Raw genomic sequence first — 24858 nt, 5'->3', positions numbered from 1 at the left:
GAGCGCTTACTATGAGCATTGTACTAAGTTCACGGGCAAGCACAATACAACAGAATCAATACCTATATTCTTTAGCCCTGGATATGGGGAGGGGTAGCAATTTTCCTCTACAGTGCTTGCCCTCATTAAATTGTCCCTGCCCCAGACTGTCCTGGACCAGGAACGAAGTGTCCTGGGCTCAACCTGGGCAGGGCTGGTTCAAAGAATGAAACGTTTGATTGCTCTTTAACACCTCCATACTCTTTCCAGGGGCTGTGAAATGCCAGTCTGTGGGACCACCAGAGTGGTAGTGTGGGCTCTGATTTTAAGGAAATGAGAACCAGATTTCAGAGATTAATGATCGCATCCTGAACTTCATAAGTTTCTTCGATTTTCCTGAATGCAATCCAAGAAACTATTAAATGGAATTTTCAATCATTGAAAGATCATTTACATGTCTGAGTAAAACTTTTTTATGGTATTTGTTAAAGGTTTAGTAGGTACCAGGCACTGTTCTAAGTGCTGGGGTAGATACAAGTTAACCAGGTTGGACACAGTCCAGTACTACGTGGGGCTCATAGTCTTAATCCCCACTTTACAAATGAGGCAACTGAGGCATAGAGAAGTGAAGTGACTTACTCAAGGTCACACAACAGACAAATGGCAGAGCTGGGATTAGAACCTAGCTCCTTCTGTCTCCCAGACCCATGTTCTATCGACTAGGCCATGGTGTTTCTCTACTTCTCTAAAACATTAACATCTCATTTTATTAAAACCCTCCTCTTGCTTTTTGTTGGCAGCAGCTGCCATGGAATGGACTTTTCAAGTACATGAGGCAATTCGGCCACCAGCTTGAACAGCAAAATACACACATCAATGCTTTTGCACGTACACATTCAGGAAGAAAATTGGTCAAAGATGATTTTCTTGGAAGGGTTAGAACGAATGAGAATCTGTTCACATTTGAAAGACAATATTGCAACATGACACCAATGGGGCACTAAATTTATGAAGTAATAGGAGGAAGATATTGGAAAATAAAAAAACAAAGCTGAATTTTAATGTCTGTGAAACTTCGTTTTCAGCTTGTTTGTGAGATTGAGAAATTATTTGTTTTTGGACATTTGAAGATGATGCAAAGTTCATGTGTTAGTGAAAAGATTGTTACGGGAATGACAATCCCATTTAAACTATGTACACACAAAAATTGCTGTTTCTTGGGGTTTATGCATTGAGATCTGTGACCTGTGGGCATTTGATATTTGCCCCGCCCTCAGCCAAAGAGCACTTACATGCATTTCTATAAATTTTACATTATAAAATATTTATTCCAGTGTCTTTCTCTCCCTCCAGACTTTCAACTCATTGTGGGCAGGGAATGTGTCTACTAAATCTGTTGCATTATACTCTCCTGAGTGCTTAGTACAGTGCTCCGCACACAGTAAGCATTCAATAAATATCACTGATTGACTGAGCATTCGTCTGAAGGGACCCTATCAGCTTTCTCCCCCTTATATATCAGGATTGCTCCTCTCCCACTGTATATTACCACTCTAAACTAACTTCTGTGCATTTATGAGTCTTCCCACTCTAACGCTTTCCTTAACTCTTTTCTTTAGCCTGAAATTCCTTCCATCTTCTAATAGGCTGGTCCACAGCTTTCCCCTTTTCAAAGGCCTCTTGAAAACTTACCTCCTCCAGGAGGGAATCCCCAGCCTAGCCCTCCTTACTAAATCCATCTAGTAGCCAGCTGCCTTTAGCATCCCTCTCTGCATATCCTCAGTTTATATGAACTTACACTTGTTCATTTATCTACTTGTCTTTCATAACTATATTACATATACTACAGTATAGCTGTCCGATGATTAGCTCTCTGTCCTATAATGACTGTGTGGTCCCTGCAGTCTTTTTGTCAAAGCAACAAGACCTCAGAATAAAGCTCACCTTCTACTCCAGCCTAGGAACCCTGAAAATCTGAATAAAGGAGTTTCCCAGATTTGAGAATCTAAATACAAGGGTTTTTTTTTTAAAAAAAAAACAATTTATTTCTTTGTTGGCAGTCTTTGTTGGAATCTTTAGAGTTTTTTTAAATGACTACAAAGATTATGTTCAAATTTTTTTTTAAAGAAATCAATTAAGAAAACACTTAGAGGAAACACTTGAGTATATGTCACGGGGGATAATGAGGGAGCAGCTAAAGCTGGGTATGTGGTTTGCTTTAGTTGTAGGGGAGATCCAGGCTATCTTTTCCAGGTGTCAGAAAGTGCTTCTTCTATTCTGAGAGCAGAAAAGTTTGAGCAGCTACTTATGAAGAGAGAGATGAGTGAGTATTTTTGTGGGTTATCTCCTTTTTCAATTATTTGTACATAAACTCCTCTTCATTAATATGGATAATCAAGAGTGAGTTATAGTTTTAACTGGGACTGAAGTGGATTAAATTTGATGTCATAATGAGAGGAGGAGTAAGTTCACTGTGAGGTAAGACTTTCTGTATAAACAAGATGAGAGATTTGAATTTTATTCTAGTGTCACAGACCTAACAATTGTGTAATTAATAACCTATTGGAAGTAGTCTGTATTTTAATCTATTTTCCTAATGATAGCTTTCAAACCTTGATTTTAGTGCTGGGAGTAGGAGGGAAGGCCAATTTCTGAAATACAACTGATAAAAATCAAGTGATCATTCAACAGTGGCCAGGGGAAAGTTGGGGGAATAGTCTATAAAATTCCACTTGTCTTTCCATGGAAAGTGACTCTCCTTTGACTAAGCATGATGATAACAGTGATATTTGTTAAATGCTTATGTGCCAAGCATTGTACTAAGTGCTGGGAAAGATGAAGTTTGAACACAATCCTTGTTCCATGTCAGACTCGCAGTCTTAAATAGGAGGGAAAACAGAAATTTAATCCCCATTTTAAAGATTAGGAAACTTTGAATATTTTCCATACATTTAATCAGGGCTTGGGCTTCCAAGCATTATCACATCTCACACTGGTAGTTTTATTTCTTTTTGAGGGGAAAAATACCAGGACTTGCTGACTTTAAAACATAAGAGTACATGACACCAAGTATTTCCTTGTTTATAAAGCTCTCCTGGGATCAGTAGTGGAAGTAAAAAAACAAACAAAACTCCCCAAAACTCAATCTGGAATGCCATTGGCCTCCATTGCACCACCCTGCTGCCAATGATTAGACTGTAAGCCCGTCAAAGGGCAGGGACTGTCTCTATCTGTTGCCGATTTGTACATTCCAAGCGCTTAGTACAGTGCTCTGCACATAGTAAGTGCTCAATAAATACTATTGAATGAATGGGTAAATCAGATAAAAAGTGTTTTCAGTACAGATGAGAGCTATGTATTGTACTGGCCTATAGGGAAGAGTACAGACAGGGTTGGGAGTCAGAAGCCCTTCGTCCTAATCCCATTTCTGCCACATTTTTTTCTTTTTTTAATGGTATTTCTTGAGCACTTACTATGTGCCAGGCACTGTTCTTAGCACTGGAGTAGATTCAAGGTAATCAGGTTGGACACAGTTCATGTCCCACATGGGACTCACAATCTTAATCCCCATTTTACAGATGAGGTAAATGAGGCACAGAGAAGATAAGCGATTTGGCCAAGGTCACCCAGGAGACAAGTGGCAAAACTGGGATTCAAACCCAGGTCTTTCTGGCCCAGTCCTGAGCTCTATCCACTAAGCCATGCTCCTTCTCAAATGCTTCTCCCTTGCCTACTGTGTGTGACCTTTGGCAAGTCACTTAACTGCTCTGGACCTCAGTTTCGTTACTTGTGAAACAGGGATTAGATACCTTATCTCCTTCCACTTTGGATTGCAAGCGCCATGTGGGACACAGACTGTATCTGATCCAATTATATTTACACCAACACTTAGCACAGTGTATTGGCTATAATAAGGGCTTAACAGATGACACAAAAATAATAATCATTGCAGACAGAATATACCTCTCACTAAACACATCCTTTCCTTCCATATGATGTAGAGTAAATTTATTTTCTAAACTCAAAACATATGAATGGAGAGCTTTTAGAACATTATGTATGGCCATTTCTCAAATTTTGAAGACCAGCATCACCTCAGGTTAAATTTTCAGTCAAGTATTCCTGGCACAGTTTCTACCTGATTGTTACAATCACCATCTGAGTAATGTCTGCTTGCTGTTGCCCAGTAAAGTGATCTCCCTTTATTAAATGAAGCCTTGAATGAATAATGGAGGAAATGTCCTTGCTAGGTCAATACCTTTTCTTTTTGGGGTCCATATCTGCTCATTGATGACTGTATTTGAGAAATGCAGGAATTTCTTAGAATTATCATGCCCAACTAAAGTGCTTTCCAAATGGAATGGAAGATTTAAAAATAGTAGTTATTTGAGTGAGTGTTATAAAAGGAAATGTGCAAGTATGTCTACTACAATTTTGTTGCTGTTGCTGTAACTAGTTTAAAGCAGAGTTAATGGAATCAATGTAAAAATTTCAAAGCCCTTCCTGTAAGAAATCTAGTTCAGCTTCATAATTTGGAATTCTGTAGGCTAGGACCTAGGCAGAAACAAATGATAAAATAATGATTATATTTATAATTACAGGAAAACTTTTGGAAATTTAGAGTAATTTGGGTTCTTGCCATATCTAAAACAGCTATTAAATAAAAAAATAGTTGAACTTCATGTGTAGTTCTTACATTTTTGAGACCAGGAAACAGTGCAGTTAAAAGCAGCTGCGGGAGCATCCTTGAGATCCACAATGCTCTATGCGTCACAACTAGTAATTATTTCCTAGTTTTCTTTAAAGGAGAACTGCCAAGCTGAAGTGACCTGAAATGAGCACTCATTCATGGGCTGATGCTCCTGTTTAAAGGACATGGGCAGGGATCGTGCCTATCATCTCTGTTGCTATATTCTACTCTTAGTACTGTGCTCTGCACACAGTAAGTGCTCAATAAATGCAATTGATTGATTAAAGGAGGTAAATAGGGCTAGGTTCATGCCTGTTTTTGAAGTGCCATCAGTTAAAGTGATCCCAATCTAGTCTAAACATCACTTATATGAAGAGTATCTTACAAGGTCTTCTCACAGTGTCTTTAAAATAGAAGATACCAAAGGCTCTCAGTGTGTATCATACCCAAAGACTATCAATGGAAGCATATGTTGATATGCACACTTCACATTTCTTTAGTTTTCAGTTAGAACTTGCTATTGAACATGATTTAACCAAAGGGGGGTTATTATGATTTTGGTGTGCTCCTCATACTCTATCTTGGATTAAGAATTAGGACTACTGAATTTAAAATCAAAAACAATTGGTTTACATAGCACATGGCTACTTTACATTGCTTTAAATTTCCAGATCCCAAAGAGAGGACTCTTTTACAGGGGAAAAAGTGAATAAACAAAAAACCACCCTTTCCTTATCTTGTGTAGTTATTCCCTCCTTCCATAAATATTCAAGATAACAAATATCAAAACTTCTCATAAAGGATAGTGGATATGGAAAAAATTGCACTCAATTCAAACCTTATTATGAACATTAGAATCTATAATTACTTATGGCACTCTGGTTTATTGTCAAAGATAAGATTATCAGGTGTTTCACATAATCTTGCAAACACAGCAGACATTTGCTGAGCTGGAAATGTCTTGGCTCAATCCTCACTGGAAATCATTTAAATCAGTCAGTGGTATTTATTGTGCACTTACATTGTGCAGAGCACTGTTCAAAGGGCTTGGAAGAATACAGTACAACAGAATTAGCAGAAACATTTCCTGCCCTAAGAAACACTTCAAAGTTTCTGCTCTTCATTAAGTTTTACTTTTAATAATGAGTGCCCCTCTTCACACCAGTAGTTAAAATGACATTTACTCATAATTAAGTGAAAGTTTAATCCTAAATTTTCATAAAAATGTGGGAGGTTGTCTTATTTCCCAAAATATTTGCACCAATGTTTTTGGTGCACAACAGTAATTTATAGAATGATGTAGTGTTCCATATGACCATAAATATCTGTTCAATCAATGAGGAAGAAATGAATTCCTTAGTGTGACATTACTGGAGTTTTCAGCTCTAAATCCCAGCTGAAAGAGCCCCATGAGTCATTGTAGAAGTGCCTGAAACCTGATCAGCCTCCACTGGGTCCTAAAATCCTCTAGATTTCTTGTTTTTCTACTATAAATGCGGGGCGTCCTACTTACTCACTGTTCCCCAAATTTCTGCATCCCTCTTGCTCTCATCCCCTCTATGGCTGAAGGTGTCTCCTTGAGGCACAGAGGTCAGCAGGGACTAACTTTACACCCCTTTCCCAGGGCCAGCTGCAGGAAACTGGCCCGCAGAAAATGTGCTCCTTCCTGCAGCTCCCCAAGGCACATGTCTTCCCAACATCCGGAGCTTCTCCTCCAACTCCCACTGCAGGCAGACACAAAGAGCTGGGCTTTTTATAATATTTAATGTATATCCTCAATGATGACACAACCAAAGCAAATCCAGGCTAAACTTCCTTCCTCTATATCTAATACTGCCCCCACTTCAGGATCCTTTGGACTTTTCTGTAGGGTTCTTGGGGCTAATATTCTTTTTTCTTCTTCCCTTGAGGGGCAGGAGCCTCACTCTGCCTGAGTCCTAACCTCTGGACTCTCAATCTCCAGAAATCCTCTCTGATTCATTCTTTCATTCAATAGTATTTATTGAGCGCTTACTATGTGCAGAGCACCGTACTAAGCGCTTGGAATTTACAATTTGGCAACAGATAGAGACAATCTCTGGTCCCTCCCTGGGCATATCTGGGGGCCATGGCACAAACCTTCCCCACATCCGGCTCTCCCAGGCACACCAGCTCATTTCTCCTTGCCTTCAAGGTGGCCCAGTTCTTCTTTTTCCCAATGCAGCCTGCTACTTCTTCCGCAATCCTCTCTGACTGGTTTGGTTTATGCTTCAGGAAGGTGCACTCCTGGCTCTCTCCTCTGTCTCCTTTGCGCTGGGGCCAGTGAAACTGGTTGTCACAATTAGGTTATTTGAAAATCTTTATTTTTCATTCATTCATTCAAGCGTATTTATTAAGTGCTTACTCTGTGCAGACCACTGTACCAAGTGCTGGGGAAAGAACAATACAACAATAAACAGTGATAATCCCTGTCCACAACAAGATCTTAGTCTAGAGGTGGGGAGAGAGACATCAATAGAAACAAATAAAATTACAGATATATACCTAAGTGCAAGGGGGTGGGAGAGAGGAAAAGGAGCAAGTCAGAACAAAGCTGAAGGGAATGGGAGATGAGGGAGATGCTCCCACTTCCCACTTTCCTTCCGAGGAATTAGCTCACTTGTCCACAGAGAACTGTCTGAGGTAGCAAGGGATAATGGCACAGTGCCGGGCAGGGGCAGAAGTGGTAGAGTTCCTCCCTCCCACATTGCCACTTTTCAGCCGCTTGGCTTCCCCGAAGGAGTCGTCGGCTTGGAAATGGGTGAGTCGGAGGGTCACCCCGGGTTGTGGAATCAGGCTGGCTCAGAAGTCCAAGGTTAATAATGCCCCAAGCTGACCTATGTGTTGACCCCAGGTTTGAGGAATGACCAAATGACAAATTATTTTGGACTTCTCATTTTTCTCTCCCTCTGGAGAATTTTCATTCCCAGGTATGGATTCAGATATAGGCAATATCCGAGTCTTTTCAAGGGTAGGTGCCAAAGTCCAAGAGATCAAGAGCTTGGTGGACCAGACAAAAAGCCGATAACCACCATTAATTTTGGGTAGCCCCCCCCCCAAAATAAGCTAAGCTGATGGTCTCCGTAAAGCCCATAAAAAAGTATTTAGATATAATAATGACGGCATTTGTTAAGCGCTTACTATGTGTCGGGCACTATACTAAGCTCTGGATGTAAATACTGCAGCAGAAGCAACAGCTTCAGAATGCCTCTGCTCCAAACTTTCAGTGACAGCTGCGGCAGGAACAGCTGTATGAATTTACGGATGTTTGCCGACCCTTCCGCAAACCCATCCTTACCACTGTGTCACTGAGTAGTGCTCAGAGTTCCACCCTCAACACAGACAAGGAGGTAATCCTAAAAATATTGCCCCAGGATCTCAATAACCTCCAGAACACATTAACTACTGCTAAGGTTGAGTCTGTTGTGTGACACTGGGCAAGTCAGTTTACTTCTCTGTGCCTCAGTTCGCTCATCTGAAAAATGGGATTAAGACCGTGGACCTACTTTGGGACATAGACTGTGTCCAACCCGATTACTGTGTATCTATCTCAGTGCTTAGTACAGTGTCTAGAACATAGTAAGTACTTAACAGATACCACAGTTATTATTACTAATAGTGGTGAAAGTAATATAATTAGTGGCTTGAGCAACTTGTATAGATGTTTTTTTTTTCCTCTTGTTCTCTCTCTAGACTGTAAGTTCGTTATAGACAGGGAATGTGTCTCTTGTTATATTGTAGTCTCCCCAGCTCTTAGTACAATGTTCTGCACACAGCAAGCGCTCAATAAAAACGATTGACCGACTCGCTACCTTCTTCCACCTGAGGGAATTCAGGAAGGGAGTGTGTGTTTGAAAAGCTTAAGTGGTTGTGTTTTTGCTCATGGTGGCTCTATCTCTGGGCCACCCCAGTTAGGAGCTACCAAAGGTTTGTCCTTCTGCTCCTCTAAGCACAACGTCCTATCTCTCTTGTCCTTATCAATCAATCATATTTTTTGAGTGCTTACTATGTGCAGCACACTGAGTGCTTGGCACATAGTAAGCACTTAACAATCACCATTATTTTTATTACTACTGTATTAAGAGCTTGGTAGTTGTCTTTTTATGTTGTTTTGGGTTTTCACTGTTTCATCCTTCCTTATGAGTCTGCCACAGGTCCCTTTTCCCTCTTTTATTCTTAGATTATAAGGTCCTTGATGGCCAGGGACCATATCTAATTTTCATCTGTGCATTTTTTTTCCCCAGAATTTAGTCTGATGCTCTGCACAAAACAAATGCTTAATAAGTACCATTACTACTTGGATATAGTCAGCTCTGGAGGCCTTGAGGGCTATTGGCTGCATCTACGACTGGATTGGAGACAGTAGAGCAAAATGACGGGTTCTTCTTCCAATCCATTGGTGGCTCAGATCTGGATAGCAGGTGGCATTTGACCCACTCTGGTTACATTTTTCTTCTTTTAGGACTTCCCAAAGTAGAGATTCACAGAAAAGATAAATGCACCAAGGCCTTTTTATGTACCGTGGTTTATCTTGCTTCATATAGTACATTTTGGGACACTATTTTGAAGAGTGCAGAGTTCTCTAAACTGAGGTCCATTTGTGTCTGGCAAAGATTTCTAGGGACATTCACTGGCTCCCAGTCACCCTTCAACTGTCTCCGTATGCCTCCACTTCTGCTCTACTAGCCTGGTGTAGGATCCTTTCTTTATCGCAGTTTCTGGGTCTGCATAAAGCAAGACCTATTTTTTAAAGGATTGGACTATTCTATACTCTCTAACCAAGATCTGGTGAGAATTCAGTTCTGGAAATCAAACCAAGGCTTTGTTTTTACTTCCAGGCACTGTACTATTTGCTGGGGTAGATACAAGCTAAGCAGGTTGGACACCATACATGTCCCTCGTGGGGTTCAGTCATCCCCATTTTTTACAGATGAGGTAACTGATGTACAGAGAAATGAAGTGACGCCCAATGCCACACACCAAACAAGTAGTGGAGCTAAGATTAGAACCCAGGTCCTTCTGACTCCCAGGCCAGTGTTCTCTTCAAAGACATCTTCTACCCCAGTGTGTTCCCCCAAGAATTATGACATAAGCACATTAGTCTAATTGACAGCTAATTTTCTCAGATCCAGCATTCCCTTCTCTTGTCACTGTCTTGTCACTGTAGCCTCTGGATAATCCTTAGGGGTTCAGAGTTGAATAATCAACACTCCTGGGCACTAAGGTATCAACTATGTGGACTTCCCAGGGAAGCACAATCACGGAGTCAAAACTTGGCTTCCACACTATTTTGACAAAATTCAGTATTTGCATTTCTCTTTTAAGTTGAGTGAAAAAGAAGCTAAATATGGTCGCGCTGTTGAGAAGATTTTTGGCTTGTTATTTTGGTGCTGAGGTGAAAGAAAACATTTGTCTTACCCTGTACATACTCTTTTTGGTGGCATTCCCTGTCTCAGGCACTTCTTTACTTTTAACCACCCATGAGATTTCTTTCCTTCCCCCTCTGTTGAGTCATTTCAGCGCAAGCGTTCAAATCTCTTTCATCTCATCTCATCTCTCTCATCGTGGTGGGGCTGGGGTGGTGGGAAGAGAGAGGGACAAATTCACTGAATGTTTTGCCTCTGACCTTCTTGTTAGTTCACACCCACTTCATCATGAGTACATGTTGGCGGGACCCTACCAAAGTCAGTAGAACCAAAGCCTGCAAAATATTTGACAACAAGCTTGCGTGGTCTAGAACAGGACACCATACTAATTTGAGCTGCTGTTTGTGATAGTACCAATCCCTACTTAGCACTATAAAATATGCTGTCTCAAGCAATAGGGAAAAATAGTAAAGAAATAGTCTTTCACACTTTCATTTGGTTGAAAAGACAAAGGAAAATTGAGGCAGTTTTAATTTTTACATGTCTCAAAACAAATTAATTCCTCCAGAAAAGTTTAGCTGGAAAAACTTTGATTCATTTTCCTCTTAAACTAATACCTTTTAAGTATAAGCGAACATGGAAAATAACGTTCCCGTAGTTGTAAAGTTCACACAGTAATGAATTTTTCTGGGAATACTCTATTTCTGTAATGTAAAGTTTCTCTCCTCACACAAGATGGCGCTCTTCTCCTTTATAAAGAAAAATAGTTTACAAATTGTAAAGGTTCGTTGATTTTACTTTAAGGTATTAATGCTCATGATTTCACAATTTTTACACCAAGCCCTTTGGCATAGGCCAGCACCCGATCACTCAGTCGATGGGATTTATTGAGTCGGTTACAGTGGACTAAATTCTTGGGACAGTACAATACAACATCCCTGCCCACAATGAGCTTGCAATATGAAGATATGAATTCTGATTTTTATAGAATTTCTAGATTTAAAATGCAGTTTTTCAAGTTTTACCATTGACTTTGTTCCAACGACTTATTTAAATCCTAAATTACCCAAGGTCTCATTAGATAGCACATTAGACTACTCTAGCTAGTATTCCATGGAAGAAAGTTAAGTACGCTTTTCAACGTCACGCAAAGACATATTCAAATACCTCAATTAAAAAAAAAATTGGATTGTCTTGCTAAAAAATCCACCACTGTCTGGCAGTGTTTGGAGGTAACCCCAACAGTGAATCGCTGAATAAATGTTAATGTTTACAATCAGCAAACCATGACCACCTGTTCAACCAAGACTGACTCTGCACATACATCTTCAGATACAGTGAAAACTATTTTCTACTCTACCATTTATAGATTTCAATTTTTTTAATATTGTAAAGTGATTTTATAATTTTGAATTTAATAGAGTTAGATATCAAGTATTAGTAACTTTATCAAACAAGGGGAAAAAAAACACCTTCTACAACTAAGAGTGGGTGAAACAAGATTGAACATCTGGTGCAATAAAGAATTCAATTCGGATGTAAAAAAAAAGCATTTTATGCGATGATAATTATAGCATCTAATCGACCAACTCAACAGTAAATGACAACAGGGAAATTTCCAGACTAAAAATTTCTCAGGGGTCACCCAGCATGAAGAAACTTGAGTTGTGCTTTTCCTCTTCGTAGGTGGATCAGTGACAGTTCAGTAGGAGCTTTATGTGAAGTAGCGTGGCTCAGTGAAAAGAGCACGGCCTTGGGAGTCACAGGTCGTGGGTTCTAATGTCGATCCGTAATTTGGCGGCGGTGTGACTTTGGGCAAGTCACTTAACTTCTCTGTGCCTCAGTTACTTCATCTGTAAAATGGGGCTCGAGACTGTGAGCCCCACGTGGGACACTCTGATTACCTTGTATTTACCCCAGCGCTTAGAACTGTGCTTGGCACATAGTAAGCGCTTAACAAATACCATCATTATTAATTATTATTATTATTAAAATGGGAATGAAGACTGTGAGCCCCACGTGGGACAACCTGATTTTACCTTGTCTCTCCCCCAGCGCCTAGAACAGTGCTTGGCACACAGGAAGCGCTTAACAAACACCGTTATTATTATTATAGACAAAAACGTTCCTCCCCTAAAGTGAATATTTTGGCGAGGGAGTATCTGGGGGGATTGTATCTATTTCATTCATTCATTCAATAGTATTTATTGAGCACTTACTATGTGCAGAGCACTATACTAAGCGCTTGGAATGTACAATTCGGCAACATGGTTGGTCAGCCTCTGAAGGGAAAAGAAAAAGAAAAGAAAGAACGAAAAAGTAAGAAAAAGAAAAACTGCCCTCCCAACCACGCCTTGAAACTGGGTGGAAGAAAGCTGAAGGCGTGCGCTTCTCCTCCAGCGGGGCGGTGTCAGTGGCTCTGGGCATCTGCAGCAGTTAACGGGAGCAAAATAATAATAATGTTGGTATTTGTTAAGCGCTTACTATGTGCCAAGCACTGTTCTTAGCGCTGGGGGAGATACAAGGTCATCAGGTTGCCCCACGTGGGCCTCCTAGTCTTCATCTCCATTTTACAGATGAGGTAACTGAGGCACGGAGAAGTGATTTGCCCAAGGTCACACAGCTGACAAGGGGCGGAGTCGGGATTATAACCCATGACCTCTGACTCCTAAACCTGGGTTCTTGCCACTAGGCCACCCTGCCACCAGCTTCCACCCGAGTAGCCTGGATGGAAGCAGGGAGAAAGAAAGAAGTTTTGCTCCCAAAGCCTGGTCTCTTAGCCGACCCAGCGGAGGAGCCTGGCCTCCCGGACTGGCACACGCCACACACACCGCCTGCACTGTGCAAAACGATGCGGTGGAGCCCAGGGCCTCCCGTGGCCGTCGCGGTCGGAGTGGGGCCCTTTTCAGTCCGGGCAACTTTCCGCTCGGCGTCCCGTCAGAGGATCATCCTAGTTCTTCGCTTGACCATTTCAGGGCCGGATCCTTTCTGAAAGTTTGATTCCCACGAAGGCAGAAGCAGGCTGCCGCTCGGTCCTTCTCCCCTTTCCTCGACCACCCCCCCCAGAAAAACTCATCCAAACCCACCTCCAAAATAAAAATTAAAAAAAAAAAAACTTTTCCCCAGGCCTCGGAGGCCGGATTCCCCGCAGTCGGGCCAGGAGAGATGCGAAGAAGACGCAGCTGGACTTCTGCAGGTTACGATGCGAAGGCAGTTTAATATTTATGATTTTTTTTTGTTTCTCCCCCCCCCCAAAAAAATACAATGTCTTGGGGATCGGGTTACAGGGAGCTGCGTCACCCCGGGTCACATGGTAATTGGTGCTATTTCGAGGCTCCGATGCCCCCCTCCCCTCCCCCAGGCTGGGAGGGAGGGACTCCGGGTGATGGGCCAGAGGAGCAGCCGCTCGGCTCGGATCCAGCCCTCCCAGCCAGGAGCCAGGGCCGGGCTGGGCTGGGGAGGGGTGAGCAGAGGGTGGGGGGCAGTGTGTCTCCTGGAGTGGTTCCGGAGGGGGGTCTCCGGGGACTGGGGCGGCTCTAATTGGTTTCTCAATGGAAGCTAATCACCTACTCCCGGGAGGAGGTCGGGATTAGCACTCGCCGGCCTCCCCCCTCCTCATCATCACCCCCCCAACACACAGACACACACACACACACCCTCCTCTCTCACTCCACGGCTCTTAGTCTTCTCCTCTCTGCTGCGCTCTCAGCCCACTCTGCAGGCAGGGGCCGAGGGCGGCTGCAGCCCAGTCCAGCCCCAGTCCAGCCCCAGTCCAGCCCCAGTCCACCCCCAGCCCAGCTCCAGCCCCAATCCAGTCCAGCCCCAGCCCAGCCCCAGTCCAGCCCAGCCCCTGTCCAGCCCCAGCCCCTGTCCAGCCCAGCCCCAGCCCCAGCCCCAGCCCAACCCCAGTCCAGCCCAGTCCCAATCCAGCCCCAGCCCAACCCCAACCTAACCCAGTCTTAGCCCCAATCTAGCCCAGCCTCAGTCCAGCCCAGCCCTAGCCCCAATCCAGCCCAGCCCCAGTCCAGCCCAGCCCCAGTCCAGCCCAGCTCCAGCCCAGCCCCAGTCCAGCCTAGCCCAGCCCCAGTCCAGCCTAGCCCAGCCCCAGTCCAGCTCAGCCCCAGCCGTGCACTGGTCTCTATCTCCGGCCATCCCAGCCGAGGGCCAGGTCTCCCCAGCCCCATCCCCCCGCCCCCGGACCCCCGCACCCCCTCTCCGCTGCCCGGTCCGGCCCAGGCCCGCGCGGGACGGAAAGTTGGGAGGACCAGGGCGGGGGGCACCCGGGGGGCGAGCGGGAAGATGAGCGCGCTGGAGGAGGACTTCGCCCAGATCCTGCTGCTGAAGGAAGAGCGGATCCGGGAGCTGGAGCAGAGGCTGTCCGAGAAGGAGGAGGAGATCCAGGAGCTGAGGAGGAGGCTGCACAAATGCCAGTCGGTGCTGCCCGCGCCCACCAGCCACATAGGCGGGCCGAGGACCACCCGGGCGCAGGGCATCTCGGCCGAGCCGCAGACCTACCGCTCCTTCCACGACCTGCGCCAGGCGTTCCGAAAATTTACCAAGGCGGAGAGGTAGGAGACCCCCCCCCCCCCCATCCTCACCCCCCACTTCATCGCCCCTCGACCCCCCCAGGACTGTCCGGTGGACCAGGGTCTGGGCTGGACCAGGGTCTGGCCGGACCAGGGTCTGGCTGGGGCGAGGGGTAGGAAGGTTTCAGGGTGCCCTGAGCCCGGGACAGGGGACAGGGGGCGGGGGGAGGGGCATGGCCCAGGCAGGGATCTGTTTATTTTTATTCCTGCCCGTCATGGGCTGGGCTCGCCTCCCTCCGGCTGGGAAAGGGAAAAATCCCCCGGGAGAACTCCAGTCTCCGCTTCTCCCGTCCCGGCCGGAGAGGGAGTCTGCAAAGTTTGTCCGGCCCGGCCGGTCCTGGCGGCTCCTCCCTCCTCCCGGACTGGGCCGGACCACGCCAAGCTCAGCCTGCCCGGGCAGCCAGAGGACCAGAATGCCAGCCGGGGGCGAGGACCGGAGCCCGAGGCCCTAACTTGGACGGAGGAGCTGGATCTCCCCCAAGGGGATGGTCTCTCTGATGAGGGGTCACCCACAGCCAACCATTCAGCCGGTGGGGTTTGTTAGCAGGGTGACTCACAAGACACCCTAGGATCCCAGTGGGATGTTTCCCGCTACAAGAAACCAAAGAGCTCTGTAAGCCCACAACTCTCGCACAGAAATGCCACCCAGCAGAGGCCTGGGGTGGGGGTGGGAGGGGGATCTTTTGTTGATTCATCTCCATCTCCACCAGGATGTGCCCATTCCCGGGCCTGCCGAGGGCAAAAGCGGCCTGCTTTTGGGGAGCCGCAAGTGACAGGTTGTCTGACGGGTGGCATCTTCCTCGCTTCTCCATCTGCCTTCCTGCTCAGCCTCTCCCCTTCAACCCAGTCGGTGTAGTTGTCTCCAGGCCCTTTGACTCTTCCCGGAACCTAAACTCGAGAGACGTAAAATTTGCACCAGAAGGGTCTCTAGGCTTGGGTCTGCCCAGGAGCCAGGCCGGCTGTGGCCACACGAAAGAAGTCTTTGCACTCCACTTGCTGCCTTCACCGGAGAAGCGCGATCGATAGGCTCCAGCATTAAAGCTTCTTTGGCCATTGGGGAGAGGAAGTGCAGACGCTGAAGCCCATTACTGGCTTTTAGTGATTGGAGGCGCACAGCAGAAAATGCATTTTGCGGGATATTGAATATCCCATTAGGGATCTTCTTTCTGTCGCCTCTCTTACCCCTTCCCTTTCACTGAGCCTGCGTCCCCCTGGGCCTAGAGAAATCTCTTCATCTCCAGCCCTACCTGACCCTTATCTCTCCCCGATTTCCCCGAGGGGCCAGCATTCATCTCCTCCTGGACTTCCCTTCTCAGCTTTTCCGGGGCCCGTCTCTCGTTCTGCCTCTCCTGACCCAGAAAGTCAGAGGGCTGTGGCTGGAAGAAAGGGAAGAGAGCCGAGAGGTGGCAAGACTGTACCCCAAGGAGGGAGGAGGAAGAGGGAGAATGGCCACTGGGTCAGTGCATGTGATATGGCATCTCCGAGCTTTCCATATGGCAAATCATTTAGGCCTGCCCCTTTTGGTTCCTTCCTCCCTCTTCCCCGTTCTTGTCTACGGCCCCTCGCTAGACACAGTGAAGGCTCATACTGGCCTGTAATTTGGCCTTTGTGGCCCTCTGGCAGTTCTCTTTCCACCGGGTTCCTTCCCCTCTACTGAGTATAGCGCTGACCTAAGGGTGACTCCAGTTTGGACCCACCACATCCTGTCTCGTGGGAGTGGCACAAAAATGAGGGTCAAACCCCTGCTCACCCTTGGGAAAGGGGGCGATTTGCTGTGACTCTCAGGATAGCTTGGTAGTCACTGACACAGTCATCGGCAGTTGGAACCCATCTCCTCATCTCCTAATAAGAAGCCACTTTCCAGAAGTCACCAGCAGCTGCTGTCCTCTGGAGGCTTTGTGTTCTGGTTTTATCACATTTTAAAAAAAGCAATAACAACAACAACAAAAAACCTATGGCTCTCCGGGTCTTGGTTGGTGTGGTTTCCCAGGCTTGGGGAGGGAAGGATTTCTCCAAAGGCCAGGTGGGGAGAGAAATGTGGGAGAGTCCCCAAAGTCTTCGGCCCAGACTTCAGCCCTAGTTCAGGTGGGAGGTACCGAGCAGGTGGCCTCTCCACTCGAGAAAGACTTTTCAAAGAAAGGGAATCTAAAGGAAGGAAGCGGTTGACTTTTACAGGCACACATGTACACATCCTCCCCCAACTCTTTACAAAGCTGGGAGTTGGGACAGTCATCTGGGGGAAAAGTTTTTTTTTTTTTTTCCTGCTCAATAGATCTGTCAAACACACTTTGGATTTACAGCCTGCAGTCCAAGTATCTCCCTACTTCCTTTCTATGCTGATTTATACTGGGACAGAGGGTAAACTTTTTTCTACTCAGCATTTGCTCTCATACTTTCTAATGGAAGCATGAAGTTTATTTTCAGTAGGCTGACTCATTAGAGTTTAAACAATTTTGACAGGTATAATATATGGGCGTAGTAATAGTTGGAGTTGGTGGGGGTCGGGGGACAGGGGTAGAGGCACCAGGACACTTAAAGGAACAGTACTAATTTAACACACTAGCAACTAGAAACTTGACTCTTCCAGGCAAAGCAGGACCTGAGAGTAATCCTTGAATTAATTTTTTTAAAAAATTAAAGTAGTCCAAGAATAAGTGTATTTCCTAATTTTCAGACAATACATTTCAGTGCTTAGATGTTCTTTTATGACAGACTTTATTTTGAGGTCTTTTGCTAAAAGTAAAATAGTCCTGATGCATTTATTGGGTCTGAAAGAGACTGTTTTATATTGAATGAAGACTGCTGCAATTACATTATCTCACAATTCATGTCCAGTGACAGTTTTTAAAGCTGCAGGCTACATTTAAGGTGTACTGGAACACCTGGCGTATCTGAACGTATAAGAAAATGAATGTGTTCTGTATTATTTGAATTCCATTGATAATATGGACAGAGTAGTAGAGGAAGCTATTGTCTGTGAACCTCATCATGGAAAATGACTGTATGCCCAAATATTTGTGTAACTTGTAGAAAAATTCTCAGCATTTATTGCTGGAGAACTCAAGGGGAACATTCTCCTGCTACTGAAATCAACTAAGCCAAGTTTACATATATCCTCAGAGAGAAAATATGAAAACCCTGTTAAGTACGAGAAGCAGCGTGGCGCAGTGGAAAGAGCACGGGCTTTGGAGTCAGGGCTCATGAGTTTGAATCCCAGCTCTGCCATTTGTCAGCTGTGTGACTGTGGGCAAGTCACTTAACTTCTCTGTGCCTCAGTCCCCTCATCTGTAAAATGGGGATTAAGACTGTGAGCCCCACGTGGGACAACCTGATTCCCCTGTGTCTACCCCAGCGCTTAGAACAGTGCTCTGCACATAGTAAGTGCTTAACAAATACCAACATTATTATTAATATAGAGATGTCTCAATATAAATTGTATGAAGGGGGAAAAAATGTGGGATCTGAACTCTTACTTTAACGATGAAGTGACATGATGTGGTGGTATTGCATAGAGGAACACATCTGACCAAAGCAGAAACATGTGGGAACCTCTTAGACATATATAGTAGGGATCAGATTAGTTGAAATGTACAAGTTGTAGCTGGAAGAATAAGTGTAAGAATTATGGCATTTGTTAAGTGCTTACCCTGTGTCAAGCACTCTTCTAGGCAGGGAGATAGATACAAGTTAATCATGTCAAACACAGTCTCTGGTGCTAGTGAGGCTCACAGCCTAAGGATGAAGGGGAACAGGTGTTGAATCCTCATTTTATAGATAAGGAAATTGAGGCATAGAGATACTAAGCGACTTTGGTGCTGAATTGTACTTTCTAAGCGCTTAGTACAGTGCTCTGCACACAGTAAGCACTCAATAAATGCGATTGAATGAATGAATGAATGAATGAATTCCCCAGTGTTACACAGCAGAGAAGTGGTCGAGCTGGGATTAAAAACCAGGTCCTCAGACTCCTAGGCCTGTGCTCTTTCCACTAGGCCACGCTACTTCATATATTATGTTCTAAATAACTCAAATCACTCTATACACACTCCTTGCCACTCTTTTGGTTTTGTTTTTTTTTTGTTTGAGTTTTAAGTCAAGGATGCCTCAGAGCCCAATCATGACAAACTGTGGCTTGCCCCTCCCTTTCGTGGCTGATGTAATTCCACCCCAGTTCCTGAACAGATGGGTCCAAATAATCTGGCCTGATGCTGGGGCAGCCTAGTCTGGAGAGCAAGGTCAAGGTGACTTTATGCCGGGCTCTATTCCCCCAGGGTAGTTCTGGACCACTCTGGCCCTTCCAAAGCATCCTGGATCTATATCCTGGATCCACTTTCAAGGCTTCAATCGGCTGATGCTTCACTGTTCGTGGTACTTACTTCCATCTAGTTCAGAACTTCATCTGATGCATTTAGAAGTCTGAAAACTAACTGTTTGCCCCACAACCACCCATCTTTCCTCATTCATTCTATAAAGCGTCTCTGTCAATGCAAGCATTTCACCTACAAATTCCTTAATCCAACCCCCCTTAGAAGTAGGCTGGGGGCAGAAATTATCTGCAGAGTGAGACTATTAAAGCAGCGTGGCCTAGAGGCAAGAGGGCAGGACAGCGAGTCACGAGACTAGAGTTCTAATCCTGACTAATTACTGGCCTCCTGTGTGACCATTAGGCAAGTCACTTAACTTCTCTGTGTCTCTGTTTCATTACCTGTAAAATGGGAATTATATACCTGTTCTCCATCCCCCTGAAAGTGTTCACTCCATGTGGGACGGGGACTGTATCAGGTCTGATTAGTCTGTGTTTAGCACATAGCAAATGCTTAACAGATAATATTATAATCATTAGGCTTGTTGAAACACCGAGAGGTAATTGAAGTCCAGAAACTTGATTCCCAGGCCAGTGCTTTCTCTACTAGACCACGATGTCTTCTAGATGAATCCATACTGATTTTCTTTGACTTGTTTCAAATGCAAATGTACCTTTTTCTTTACGTTCATTGAATGGATGAGGCAAACTCAATTATCTCACTTCCTAAGTCCGAATTTGAGAATCAAGACTCCTCTATCAGAATTTAGATGGTGGCTCCAAGGGCAGGGCTGAAAACTGACTATGTATGGTCCTATGTGGCCATTGAATTACTAAGAGGCTTAAAGCTAACCCCCATGAAACTTAGTTTACAGAAAGCAGAAAGTTCTATATCTTTCTCCCCATGCCAACTAAGAGCAAAGTTTCCAGGGGGTTTCTTTGCTCATCTTCTCCAAAAGAAATATTTTGGATCTCAATTGAAGTCTTTTCTGAATTTAACCCATTTTGAGGGGTAAAAATTTTCAGGTGATTCCATAATTGTTTTACTCATGAAGTTTAAATTTTTTTTTTTAATGAGTGGAGAATGCAGCTTATCAGAGTTCATGACCCATGTTATCTAATTTTTGTAGCTCTTGGAAGTTACTGTGACTATAGATAAAGTAGGGAGAGCATATCCTGTTTGCAAAAGTTTGAAAGCTCAAAAGAGTGGGACTAGTTTGGGAACTCTCAGAAAGGAATGCCAAATATAGGCTTTGTATATTATTTGTCCTTACCCCTTTGTGCCTTTAAAGTAATATTGTGCATATTTATAAAATCAAATGCTATTTCAAATGTCCCCTGAAGACATTTGTAAGTACAGAATCAAGGCGGGGAAGCCAGGGGTCCTGGATTGTGGTCATATACTGGCACTGGAAAATTCTAATAATGCCAAATTGGCTATATTTTCGCTCCAAATTTTCTCTCTCTCTCTCCTTTCAAATCATTTTGATATTTTGATGACCCAGCTGTTGCACAGAATGCCGTAATGGAGAGACCCCAAGGCATTCTGGACAAGAGCACAACAACCCTTTAAGATGTTGCATAATAGAAATGTTGTCTCTCTCAATTGCTTGCCCTTATTGCCAAGGGTTCACTTTCCAAGTGAATCCTAGCCCAGTCAATGGGGTGCAAAGTTATCATTTTCCTTCAGGTGTGTCAGTTTTTCATGATGACTAATTTTGTATATTGATGTTTCAGGTCTTTTTGATTTGTTCATCTGGCTAATAGGCATTTGTAACCCCTGCCAGCTCAGTGCCATTTGTAAAATCATGGAAACAGGTAATTCTACTACCCGAGCCTTTGCTCTCTTGATAGTTGCAGCTGTTGATACTGCCCAACTTTGTCTTTGTATCAGATACTTTAGCAGCCTGTACAAACCCAGAAATTTGAATCCATTTTTATTTATTATACATGCCTCATTAATAAAGTCTAGGGTGAAGCTTAACTTTATCTCTCTAAGCAGCTGCAGTGGAATGTGGTAATTCATAGATTTTTTTTTTCTGTCATCATTGACCTGTATAAATAGCCATATGGTAATTAGTTCTTCAGTTCCTTAAGGACTGTTGTCATTACCTTTTGGTGAGAACTAAAACCACATTTTCCTTTTTTTTCTTTCCTCTTATTCCTCCTCTCTCCATCTCTACTGCCTCCCCCTACCCACTTCCATATTTTTGGGACCTCATCCAATTTCCTTAGAACTCTAGGTGCCTGTGATTCAGCCCTCCTTTGTTCGGATGTTTAGTTTCAACCGACGACATTTTGTTAGCAGAAGCAGTGTGGGCTGGTGGTCAGAGCATGAGCCTGGGAGTCAGAGGACCTGGGTTCTAATTCCAGCTGTACCACTTGTCTTCTGTGTGGTTTATTGTTGTATTGTACTCTCCCAAGCACTTAGTACAGTGCTTTGCACACAGTAAGTGCTCAATTAATACAAATGGATCAATGAATGACCTTGAAAAAGTTACTTAACTTCTCTGTGCCTCAATTCCCTCAGCTGCTAAATTGAAACAGCAGGTATTAAAATCTGCTTTCCCTCCTACTTAAACTTTGAACCTCTTGTTGGGGCTGATTACTTTGTATCCCAGTGGTTAGTACAGTGCTTGGCACATAATAAGAACTTAACACATACCATTTATTATTATTACTATTATTATTGTTATTATCATTTACCACTTTACTACCTTGAGAAGCAGCATGGCCTAGTGGAAACACTTGGGAATAAGAGGACCTGAGTTCTAATCCTGGTTCCACCATTTATGGTAATACTAATAATTGTGGTATTTGTTAAGCACTTACTATGTGGTAGACACTGTTCTAAGTGCTGGGGTAGATACAAAATAATCGGGTTGGTTACGGTCTCTGTCCCACATAGGATTCACAGTCTTAATCCCCATTTTACACATGAGGGAATTGAGGCCCAGTGGCGCTCACAGTCTTAATCCCCATTTTACAGATGAGGGAATTGAGGCCCAGATAAAATGACTTACCCAGGGTCACCCAGCAGACAAGTTGCAGAGCAGGATGAGAACCCAGGTCCTTCTGATTCCCAGACCTGTGCTGTATCCACTAAGTTACACTGTTGTGTGAACTTGGGAAAGTCACTTTATTTCTCTGTGGATCAGTTACTTCATCTATAAACTGGGGATTAAGACTGTGAGCCCCACTTAGGATGTGGACTGTGTCCAACTTGTATCTATCCCAGTGCTTAGCAATATTTCTGACACATAATAAGCACTTAACAAATACCATTAAAAAATACCAAAAAATCCCTTACAAATACTGTGCTACATTTCTCATCTTTGATACTTATATATGAAAACACACATTTTGCTTTATGACCTAAAACAAGCTTGAATTTTTTGGAAAAACTAAGAGAGTAATTTTGAACGCTTTATCCTAGTTTTATGACACGGATATTATTAGGGCCTAATGATTTAACATAGACCTGGTAAGCCGACGTTACCAATTTGTCTCACTTTAAGTAAAAAAAAAATACTTTTAAATAAGAATTTGAAATTTGTGTTACAGAATATTTACTATGGATGCCCTGGCTGTAAATATTTCCTCCTAAATAATACATATTTAGGTGAGTAGAGGGGAAGATGTAAATTTGAGGATTTAAGATACTAATCCTTTTTATGCTAATATGTTCAATCTAAGCAGAACCTTGAAGAAAAATATATTAAACTTCATGTTAAGCATCCAGAATATATTTTTATAATTTGTCACATTTATTTCTTGATGAAGATACAGTTTTGTTCTCTTACTTAAGAGCTTTAAAGTTCTTCTGTGGCTGTACTGATGTAATTCCATCAGGATTTTCAATGCTGTGGACATTCATTGGCATACATATTTATCTCATGTGAAATTACCCCATCTTACTGCTAATAATATCCCCACACAAATTTAACATCTGAATTGAGTGATATTAGTTTGGTGAGTAAAGGAAATGCCGACACTTAGTTGCTTTAAGCTTTATAATCTTGTTCTTTCAGACCAAAGATTCTTTACTTCATTAGTTAAGTGAATGGCAGGTTAAAGGAAATGAATTGAAAGTATGATTTTCCTCATTTAGCACAGTTTTGAAAGTTTTGCTTGAAAAGTGTTCTTAGCTCTGAATTAATCAATCAAATTTACTGAACACTTAATTTGTGCATAGCACTGTACTAAGTGCTTGGAAGAGTGCAATGTAACAGAAAGGGGAAAGAGCATGGGCCAGGGAGCCGGAAGACTTGGGTTCTAATCCCAGTTCTGCCAAATGCTTGCTGTACAACTTTGGGCAGGTCACTTGACTTCTCTGTGCCTCAGTTCTCCTGTTCTCCCTCCTACTTAGACCGTGATCCCCAGGTGGGATAGGGACTGTGTCCTTCCTAATTGACTTGTGTCTCCCCTGGCAATTAGGACAGTATTTGACACATAGTAAGCGCTTAACAAATATCATAAAAAAAAAAACCAAAAACAGAGTCGATACATATATTCCCTGCCCACCTGACTTACTTGCTCTTGACAAGTGCTTATATCCTGGTATTTGTCCCTTTGAAGTCATGTAGGGTGTGTCTTTTTTTGAACCCTTTCATTCTAATAAACACTAGGCTAAATCAGCCAATCGAAAATCAGTAGTATTTATCGAGCACTACAGTGTGTAGGGCACTGTACTAAGCACTTGGGAAAGTATAATAGAATAGAATTAGTAGACCTGGTCCTTGCCAACAAGGAACTTACTGACTAAAGGGGAAGATGGGGACTTAGGAGAGTATAGAGATAGGCAAATAAGTGTTGTGGGATGAGGATGGGATGAATGTCAAGTGCTTAAGGACCACAGATCTAAGTATATAGGTGATGCAGAAGAGAGGGAGAATAAGGCTTAGTTAGGGAAGGCCACTTAGAGGAGATGTGGCTTTTAGTGCAGCTTTGAAGGTGGGAAAAGTGGTGGTCTGTTGGATATGAAGGAGGATGGGAATGAAAAATAACCCAAGAAAATGCAGTATGTACATCTCAAACCTTCTGACCTATTTATTCTGCTTTAGGGCACTGTTGTTGGTTACACAGCGAGCATTAAACTTCTAGAAAAACACTGCTTCTGATTTTAAACACAGTTCCACATAACTGATATCAACTTTTTCCATCAAACCACCACCAGAGAATTGGGATGATTTTCGTTACACTCTTCTAGATAATTTGATCATTTCCCAAGCAAACAATAGATACTTCCTAATCTCATCTCCAACTGCCTAGCCATAAGTCTCCCCATCCTTACCTGCTTGCATTTCCTTGAGAAACATTTGCGTGTATATGTTTTGGTATATTTTTGAAGTTTACACTTGTAAGTAATCATGGCTTAGTGGAAAGACCACAGGCCTGGGAATCAGGAGATCTAGGTTCTAATTTCAGCTCTGCCACTTGTCTGCTGTGTGATCTTGGGCTTAGCTTAACTTCTCTGTGCCTCTGTTCCCTTATCTGCCAACTGGAGATTCAATGTCTGATTATCCCTCCTACTTAGATTGTGAGCCCCATGTGGTACCTGATTATCTTGGGTCTACCTCAGCACTTAGGGCAATGCTTTGCACATAGCAAGTGTTTAACAAAACTACAATTGTTACACCTACAAATAATTGCTCACCCCCTCAGTTCCATTATTCATTCATTCATTCAATCGTATTTATTGAGCACTTACTATGTGCACAGCATTGTACTAAGTGTTTGGGAAAGTACAATATACCAATAAACGGATACATTCTCTGCCCACGATGAGCTTAGGGTCGGGGGGGAGACAGACATTAATATAAATAAATTACAGATATGTACATACATGCTGTTGACTGGGAGTAGCTTTCTCTCTTCTAATGACTCAGGGTTATGGTGAAGTAATCCAACCTTGCA

General features: G+C 43.5%; 1 protein-coding gene across 1 annotated transcript in view; it reads left to right on the top strand.

The window, feature by feature from the left end:
* The first annotated feature begins 14315 nt into the window (after nt 1-14315).
* PRKG1 (protein kinase cGMP-dependent 1) overlaps nt 14316-24858 on the top strand; it is a 1170280-nt gene continuing 1159737 nt past the window's right edge. The window contains exon 1 of the mRNA XM_029061208.2: nt 14316-14621. Within this exon, the coding sequence (XP_028917041.1) occupies nt 14353-14621 (269 nt within the window). The 5' untranslated portion in view covers nt 14316-14352. The remainder of the gene's footprint in view (nt 14622-24858) is intronic.

Source organism: Ornithorhynchus anatinus, chromosome 3 (assembly GCF_004115215.2).
Source record: "Ornithorhynchus anatinus isolate Pmale09 chromosome 3, mOrnAna1.pri.v4, whole genome shotgun sequence".
NCBI classification, from domain to species: domain Eukaryota; kingdom Metazoa; phylum Chordata; class Mammalia; order Monotremata; family Ornithorhynchidae; genus Ornithorhynchus; species Ornithorhynchus anatinus.
Note: the sequence above shows the minus strand (reverse complement) of the source record. Positions and strands in the feature narration are given on the sequence as shown.